This window comes from Morone saxatilis, unplaced genomic scaffold (assembly GCF_004916995.1).
Source record: "Morone saxatilis isolate NCDOM2014 unplaced genomic scaffold, NCSU_SB_2.0 Contig21, whole genome shotgun sequence".
NCBI classification, from domain to species: domain Eukaryota; kingdom Metazoa; phylum Chordata; class Actinopteri; family Moronidae; genus Morone; species Morone saxatilis.
In genome coordinates, this window is record NW_023339774.1 from 12,572,384 (window position 1) to 12,581,955 (window position 9,572).

The following is a 9,572-nucleotide window of genomic DNA, read 5'->3' on the forward strand; positions in this document are numbered from 1 at the left end:
ATATAACATTATAATATCAAATATTGGCACAGAACACAAACACAAAACTAAACAGTTTTATTGACTACTGGTATACTGACATATTGACAAGTCAAGTTTGTTTGTAGCCATTTGTTACAAAAACAGGATTTATAGGCTACAGATGTACTGTATATATAGAGTTTCTCTAGCTCCCAACCCTGTACACGCACTTGTGAATAGAGCATGATTAGTTTACTCTGTGGACGTGACTGCTTTGTAAACTCTGGGATATTGCGGTTTTTATTGGTTTGGTTTGTTATGGATGCAATAATAACTGTAATTAATGTTTAAAGTAGCAGATGCATCTGTGTCTCACACATAACATCACATTCAATGAAAAAATCAGAAGTTGAATACTCATGGGAGATAATTTCAAAGACAATTTAACACAAGTTTCTGTGAAAATTACAAACAACCACATTCTCACTCTTACCCGTATAGGCCAGTTGCTCTCTAGGTATGTGCTGTGAATCTAGAGGAATACAAAAATACTATGAGAAATACAAGATAATCAACTTGTACTTCATATGCATTGAAATATATACAAACAAAGGCAAAATATTGCTCCCTGGTGATGTGACTGGTATTAGCATTATTAGCTGTCAGAATCATCATGAAGTTCTCACATTTGTTTTTTTTGGCTTTTATTATCCAGAAAAGACGACTAAGTACCAGGAGAAAATGAGTCACAAACTATTTTCCCCACTCGATGAATAGTTTAGCAATATTGCCAAACATCTGATGCTTCTCAAATGTGAGAATCTGACTAAACAAGACATCTGATGACGCCAGGGCTGTAATGCAATGCTATGCTGTTTGTGTCACACTGGCGGCATTTTGGACCAAGAAATATTTCAAAACTCTTGCAACGTTACATAAATCCTGCCTAACCAGGTGTGATGCGCGCCCAACCTTACCTGAACCACGTGCCAGTGCTTGTGCCCCAGTAAAGTGCTGAGTCCCTGAGAGAGAGAGGAGTCGGGGTTGGGGGGGTGGTGCAGTGGGCTACCGTCACGTGGGTGTATGTGTGTGTGCGGGTGCGTGTCAGAGGTGCTGTTGACTTGCGTGGGGTCACCACAGGTCAGGTAGAGGCGGTCTTCACCGTGGAGCAACACCTGCTCCTGGTTACTCTGTGCGGCCGAGAGAGTAGCAAACAGAGCATGAATGTTTAATGTGTCTGCGTGTGTGAATGTGTGTGTCGGCACAAAACTGACGATGTGTTTCCTCCTACCGTGCAGGGGTTGACTGTGAGTGCACTCTTGATGAAGTGGAACTGCAGTATGCCAGCCTGCAGGGAGGAGTGAGGAGGTGTGACCATCTCCTCCTCCTCGTCCTGCTGCTGCTCCTCCTGCCTCCTCCTCTCCTGTTTGTTAGGGAGCACCCACAGGTGGTAGCCCTCTGCTCCCCAGCTCTGGAAACAGCAATTACATTTTGCATTTTGCTTTCCAACTGTATTATTTCAGTGAGGTTAATGATCTCTGTAACCTTACATCTCTTGAATGTGCTTAACAATTCAAGAGTTTTCATTTTATTTTTGATGTTAAAATGTAGATGGTGGGACAGTAATAAATAAATTCACTTACCATAGAGCTGATTTTAATGGGGTCTTTCTTAGTACCATCAGAACGATACCTAAGGGGACACAAAAATAAATAGAAAAAAGGTTGATAAGAGTTTACATTAAATTAAGTGTGTATGAGTCAATTTGTGTGTGTGTGTGTCCACCTACGCAAAGTCCTCTCCCAGAGTGCAGATGAGGTGAGCTCCGAAGACACTCCACAGCGATAGGCCACCACACTCCCATGTAACCATGGCAACGCTGTAGTCAGGTGACCAGCAGATCAGCTTGACTGGGCCCGTCTTGTTATAGATGTCTGGACAGGCAAAGAATGCAGAGAAGTTATAGGGACCCAGAAGGTTTGAGTTATAGTTGTATTTTCAAATGTTGCACTGGGAGTATTTTCTCATATAAGACACTAAATCAAAAGTTGTTATGCTGTTACAAGTCACAAGACAACCTGTGAAAATGATGAGACCTTTTTTAAATCCCATTTTTAATTTGTAAATACCTGCAATCAGATACAATAATATTTTACAACTAACATCACATCACTGCCTACTGCAGATACAGGGAACAAATTTAAGACTTTTATAAATTAAACATTTTGAGGAAACTAATTACAGTTAAAGACTTTTCAAGACCTGCACATTCATTGTTAGAGTGGAGGTGGGCCTACATGCCACTTCTCCCACTAGGGGGAGCTGTGGCTTTAGGGGAGATTGCAGGAGTCTGACTTAAACAGATGTTTGACTAAGGGGAAACACAAGCATGTGGACCCATGAGAGAGACAGCTGAAGGAATGCAAGTTATCTCAAGGAGGAATTTGTGCAGGGGTATGACACAGAGAGACAGAAGAAGAAAGGAGAGGGACGAAGTGGGGGGGAAGAGAGAGACGGGTGCATATGGGTGATACCTGGGTAGTGTTTTGGGGTGAGTTCCAGTTTGTGGGAGAGCTGCATGGATCCTGTCGTGGTGTCTATCATGTACACCAGCACTGAGCCGCTGTAATGAAAAACAAGCACACTTTAACAGCCATAACCTGTTGCCCGTGTGAATATGAGAAACAGCTACTTCAAGGATCAGTGCAATCGGGCTTCAGTACAAGTGACCTGCAGCTGTAACTTTGAAGAAATAGCTCCAAGCTACACTTAAATGCTTTGAACTACTCCCCTGTCTGCATGTCTGTGCAGGTGACTGGGCATTCATACGAACACACACACACACACGCACATACATCTCTACAACAGAATGAAGGTCATTATTTGTGTTGTGTGTGATTTCAACTGGTTAATATAACTTCTTCACCGTACTGACATGTTAGTTAACCTCAAAACTATAACATCACGTGTGTCCATGTTGTTTCAGTGAGGTAAAAACCATATAAAAACTGGTAGAAATAGATGAACAAGGGGAGTAGGGTGCAATGAGGAAGAGAAATTCCTGCCAACCTGGCAGATTGCACAAGCACACACTAGGTAGGCCTCAGCAAACACAAACTAACTGATTCTCACAGTGGAACCACACCACAGGGACAACAATCAATCTCTGTAACACATGGATGCAAACAAACACACGCCCAAGTCGTCTTCCCATCACTGTATTGTAAAGATATGGACATGGAGACAGTTGCAGACGCGTACCTGGCACAGCCAAAGGCCATCAATCTGTACTTGTTGTTGACAGCCACACAGGTGCCATCAGTCACGTCTGCTGCCCAGACGCCCTGCAGCTGCTGCAAAAACACATGAAAAACATAATAAATTACAAATAACTGAATGTGTGTGTGATGTCAAAAACAGGTCAGCAGAGTGTGTGTTAACTGCTATTTCCTTTAAAGACATAACTTATATTTAACTTTTTTGATAAGTCTAAATATAACACGAAAATATTAGAAGACTACTTAGTCACGACTTCAATTTAATGTTTTATATCTGGTGGACACATTTATATCTAGATGGTGACCTCAACACCCACTTTCCAATTTCAAGAACGTAATTTTTGGCCAATTTTAGAACAACTTGTTAATAGTCCATTTGGATGTGAAAGATATTTTACCAATGCAGTCATTACTGTATAAATCCTGCCAAGATAAAGTAATAGCTGCAAGCCCTGTATTGAATCATAATATCACGGTATTAAAAAATACAGTGCTGCCTTATTTATAAAATCTGAACCCTGCTGACCTGAACATGTTGCATCATCAGTTTGGATAATTGTTCTCTGTAAATGTCTCTGTTTGTCTCTGCTCGTTGGGAAAACTACAGTTTCTCTAGAAATTTGATAAAATTAAGTGAAACCAGACAGGCCATCGACGGCTCTCTACCTTAACTTGTTTAACATGTTTAACACTCAAAGAGAACTCAGTTTCTTCATGTTGCCACTATTTATTTACTACTTATACTGTTAGCCTTTACATCTACTCAAATATGACAAGATTATAGATTCCATTAGCTACTCAAAAGTGAAGCAAAACTTTGCAGAAACAAAGGCCTGGTTATCATTACAAAACAGAAATCAGTATACAATTGAGGGATTTTCCTGGTTGAAATCGGGCCTGGTTGTTCCCCTGTCATGGGGTCAGATGAAGTCATATACCCAAGTTCGTACTGATGGCATAAACAATTGTAAAAGCACTGGCTGCGTGGAGGTGTAAAGAGGACTTTCATCAGCTTTTCAGTGCTTAACTTTTATACATGTTTCATAATCTAGGTTTGGATCTTGTGTTTGCTCTTTACTAAACTGTGTGCGTGTTTAAGGTCAGCGGTGTGCGTCTGTGAGTGTTCTTACATCTGCGGTGATGGTGTTGCTGAGCGGGGTGATAAAGCCCAGGCGTCCGTCACTCAGTACCACAGCAAAGCCATCCAGGGTCACACAATACTCCATACAACGGATATACACTCCCTCCAGGTCCAGGGAGGGACCACCTACGCACACACATACAGTGTTTGAAGTATTGTATGCAACAATAAGACTGAATCTGGAGCTGAAGTTCAGCAAACCCTAACTAACCCTTGTAACATACACTTTTTATAAATGATTTTTTTAAAGAGAATTCATGTTTGAAAAGTCAACTTTTTAATCATAATGTATTTCCCAACATCAACACCTTATTTATAATTGATTTCCCAACATTAGCAACTGTTTACACTGCCAGCCAGAATCAAGTCAGCCCTCTTCTCCTGTGTTTAGCTATGTGCACAGGTCCTCTCTAACCTCGAGCAGACTGCAGGTCTAGCGAGAAGGGGATTGTAGTGAGGCAGATGGCCTTGCGTCCGTTGCTGCCTAGCCCGTCCCAGTGCAGCACGTGGAGGTAGCCATCTGCGGTACACACCAATAAATCCTCCTGGAGGGACTGCAGGCTGGTGGGACAAAGAGGTAGAAATGAGCATTGAGGTTCAAAGGAAGATAAAACGGTGGAGGGGGTAGTAAAAGAAAACAGCCAGGGGTGGTAGGTAGGTAGGAAGGGTGGGAGCGAGATAACAAACCGCAGTGTGTTAGAAAACAGTGGACCAGTCATCATCCAGCTGCGCCCTCTGAGTGAAGCCTGAAACTTTTACTGGCCAGCTGTGATGAGGCCACATAGATGGCTGTGCCAAGTCTCACTGTCTTCTAATACACAAGGGAACAAACAACTGTGTGTGTGTGTTTGTGTGTAAAGCGCCTCATTGTGTCTAAAACTGGAGACAGCACAATGGGACAACCAACGGGAGTAAAGCAAGAGGCAGAAAGAGAGAAATGAAAGCAAGTTAAACACATTGGACTTTCACTGTGGAGGAGGCAACGACTTCTACTGTAGTTTCACAGCAGGAGACACCCACTCATCTCCTGCACGCTCAAGCTGTGCCTGTGAAATGCCAACGGAGTGCGCTCATTCAGATGACTACCCTATAATCTCTATCAGTGCAGACTGTGGAGGAGATGTGACAGATGAACACAAGCACATGAAGGACGCAGACAATACAAACACAAGATAAACATAAATGTGAACAAAAAGGAAGTCGCGCAGAAAACTGACAGAGTGACAGTTTCTATCAGTCTGAAAATAAAGACGTCGAGTTGGTGGATGTGGGGGAAGGTGGGAAGACTAGGTGAAGAGAGAAACTTAGAAGAAAGAAACTTAAAAAAAAGAACTGAAATTAGCAAAGACTGACTGAAAGGAGGCAGCAAGGAGGAAGTTGACGCTGGTTCTTATCTAAGACTCCAGTGTTTGTTCCTTGGCCTTGGATATTTCTTCTTATTATAATTTGAGGGGCCTAGGTTTTACAAATGAACAATGAACAAGGGATCATTGTGGTCCTTTCTTCACAGGGCACATTAACCTTAAAATAGACCTACATAGAAAATAAGATGATTCAAATAAACTTGCAAAGCTGAGTAAATGCGGTCTTCATAAAGGTGATACTGATTTAAATATTACTAAAATAGTGACAAGCCTTTTCAGAGAAAGCAAAGGAACAAATGGATCCTTATATTGTTTTATTTAGCTGATGCTGAAAGCCAAAACACAAAATAGAAACACCTCATTTAGAATGCGCAATTAATTAAGCACAGTCATGAGGTAACAGGAGAAGCAATCTATTTCATTAAACTGATAACCGAGACTGATGCAATGAAATCTCTAAATACCCAAAATGCATTGTTTATAATCTGAAAATGGTCTAAATACTGTCCAGATGACCATATGAGGCTGATTTGAATGCCCTGGCAACAGCAGTTCCATCCAGCTAACACTCAAAAATGTTCCTTCTGTCATCCTTTCCCTTTCGTCAATCATCACTAAACCCTCCACCCACCTCTATTCATCTGTCCATCACTCACCCCCTTCCATCCCTGCAGATTCATGTGTTTCTCTCTGCAGGCCTCTCTGTTTACAACTGACAGAGTGGAGGAGCTTAGCTTCTCACAGCAGCTCAGCCATCTCTCACTGCCAATGCTGACTTTCCATGGAAGGAGGAAGAGATTTTTTTGAGGCCACTACTCCGAGCCAAATGCCCTTCATAGGTCAAAGAGTGGGTTTAACAGCTACTGCAATTGTGGAAATATAATAAATATCCACAAAAACCATGTAATTACAGGTTAATGTAAGTGGATAATGAATGGCATACCTATATCAAGAATAACAGCATTTTGTTTTGACTTTCAATGCTTTTAGAAGAAGGCATCTAATTTACAAGACTTTCAATTAGTTATCTGAAATGAGAAGAAACTTTTCGTGCATGGAAATGTAAACATTACTGTAGCTATGCACAAGGGGAGGGGTAAAAAAAACAAACATAAAACTGCTGTGCTGTGTGAATATGAAGGGGAAACAGACAGACACAACAGAGATAAAGATAAAAGGACACTAAGACTTCACTCTACCTGGTGATGGGGGCCTCCAGATCCACAGGCTTTTTCATCTCTAAAGACAGAGCGGGAGCACATTGCTCCTCCTTATAACCTGGGGTCACTTTCACACGAGTACTTCCTCTGTGCAAACACACAAATATAGATAGTAGCTTTACTGAAAAAGATCTCACAACATGTCCCAACCTGTCCCGACCTCTGTTGGTATGCTGTCTAGGAATGTAAAACACACACAGCAACACACACGGAAAAAGCATGCGGAAACCCCTATGAGCATTGTTTTGTTGGAGTTGTTCCGATACCAGTAGCAGAAGTTCCTCCGATACTGCCTAAAATGCGGTATGGGTGAGTACACGGGACCTTGCTTTCCTTCCAACAGTGTCCCATTCTCCATTTTCTTTCCCAGAATAGCAAAGTTGTGACCAGCCCTACTCTGACAAAGGTTTTAACCTGAGTCAGGCCATACAACAATGATTGCAATCATACAGGCTTAGTAGTATACTTGCGTATAAACTATAAAGTCATTATAAAATAATAACTGTATCTATTTGATAACGCACACGTATCAGATCGGTACTTTGTATCGCCCGATATGCAATTTCTGGTATCATAATGTTAGCGTAACACCTCTCTCAAGTTTTGTGCACTTTTGGTCAGGAGCTGTTTGGAAAGCCTCCCATCTCATCGTCATTCCCTAATCACATATATGTTATGTTGTACTTTTGGCCATGTAGTGTATTTTGTCACAATGGAAATTCATTAGTAGCTGCAGCAATTATTGGCTAAAATGTCACTATCTGCTTGTATCAACCCTATAACCACAGTATATTATTTCTTACACATTGGGTCATGAGCAAGCACAACATTACATAAGAGGATTTAGTAGTAAAGTGCTCTTATATTCCTACTAACATTGTTTGCCAGCTGCACTGACAGACAGCTGCTGGCTACAAGCTAACAAGACTCTGCCGGGTTCACACTATAACGAGGACCATGACACTCTATTTCAAAGATGAACTGCAGCACGCAAACAGCCCCAGCGGGGATAGCAGGGCTAATATTGGAATACCCGCTGTTTTAGTTGATCAATTCAAGCGTTTTGTACACACAATACTGCGTTTTCACAGTTGATACAGTAGGAATTAAAGATTGATGTAACATGCGTAATAATGATTGTTAAATTGATCTTTAAGGGACAAATTATTTTAAGATTGTGTAGATTCCCTGCAAGCTTGGCTCTTTCTGCTCGGTTTCCCTCTGCATGTTCTCTGTGTGAGGGTTTGTATCTGTGTTGCACTCACCTTGGATAGACAGGCTCATAGAGGTACTTGTCATCCCCTCCACCCAGCACATCAAACAAGAGGATATAGCCTTTGGCGGTCTGAAAACAGACAGAAAGGATTGGAATTAGAAAAATAATTACTCAGCCACTATTTTGTTATCAGACACAGACAGAGAGAAAGAAGTGACAGACACTGAGAACACATAAATAACCACAAAATGTTTGAGAAAAGGGAGGAGAAACTGTTAACATGGAAAAGGATGAAAATGAGAATTTAAAAGTACATTTTAATTTTATTATTTGAATGTCATCACAAATGTGTCACTGGTTGCCTTTTTAGGCAGCAAGAGAGAGAAATATTAAGAGGACAGGAGGGAAGAAACAGGGTTTACCAGTAAACAAAAACATCATCTGTTGCCATCACAGAGGACACAGGGAAACAGAGTGTGCTTATGACTGCATATGGTGTGTGAAGCTGCATTCAGACTGAAAATGCCACTTAAATATGAACTTTCACATAGATTGTTGGCTGGCGTGGCCAGACACATATGTGGGTCTAAACTACTGGTGCAGTTACTTTAGTTGATGATAGGTGGTGCAGATTTGACTGAAGCTGCAGGTCCACATCCACAGGGCTGACATTGCAGTCACTTTAATTTTGTGGTATTGAGGTGACAGCTTCATATCCTTCATAACCTTCTAAGCATGCTGCTATCTGAGGAAAACAACATTAGAACTATACTGTTTGATGTGATGGTGTCTGTTTTGGAGTCGATCCATTCATTATTTTCTGACATTTTATAGACCAAATAATTAATTGATAAATCTAGAGCAGCCCTAAATTACTATAAGACAATGATTACTTGGCAGAGACTGTCAGTAAGGAGTCTTGATGAGTATTTTATGTTAATTTTTTCCCTTTATCTACTAGGTATAAGCTATATATGGATAATATTTGCAACACAACTACTGTCAGCTCATTGTCAAGATATTTGTATGCACAGGGAATAGCGCTTGATATTTTCCTCTCCTGCACAATCCTGAATAGGCTGAGCTGCCAGTTGATCATCTTGAAAACTGAATACATTGGTTAAAAAAAACTGCATTTGTATAAGTCAATTTAGCTTTTTATTGTGTACCGACATCAGCTCATTCAATATATTTACAGGTCTAAACTGCTGCCATTACTGATAATGTCGAACAAAAATAAAAATTGTCAGCATTTTAGAAGAGTTAAAAAACACAGGCTCCATTCTGTGGAGAAGCTCACACTATCTATAATGTCAAAATCTTTTTATATATTATTGTACGCAAGTACAACATTGCAATAGTGCTTTTTCCACAACCACACACACACACACA

At 40.9% G+C, this 9,572-nt stretch overlaps 1 protein-coding gene across 1 annotated transcript in view; it reads right to left on the reverse strand.

Annotated features, from left to right (window-relative positions):
* Positions 1–9,572, reverse strand: part of ric1 (RIC1 homolog, RAB6A GEF complex partner 1) — a gene marked incomplete in the record, with an annotated part of 34,522 nt that overhangs the window by 8,190 nt on the left and 16,760 nt on the right. Inside the window, 11 exon segments of the mRNA XM_035667844.1 lie at positions 455–493; positions 939–1,151; positions 1,253–1,432; positions 1,605–1,653; positions 1,751–1,895; positions 2,496–2,584; positions 3,223–3,314; positions 4,370–4,506; positions 4,796–4,941; positions 6,944–7,051; positions 8,230–8,309. Coding sequence (XP_035523737.1) covers positions 455–493; positions 939–1,151; positions 1,253–1,432; positions 1,605–1,653; positions 1,751–1,895; positions 2,496–2,584; positions 3,223–3,314; positions 4,370–4,506; positions 4,796–4,941; positions 6,944–7,051; positions 8,230–8,309 — 1,278 coding nt within the window.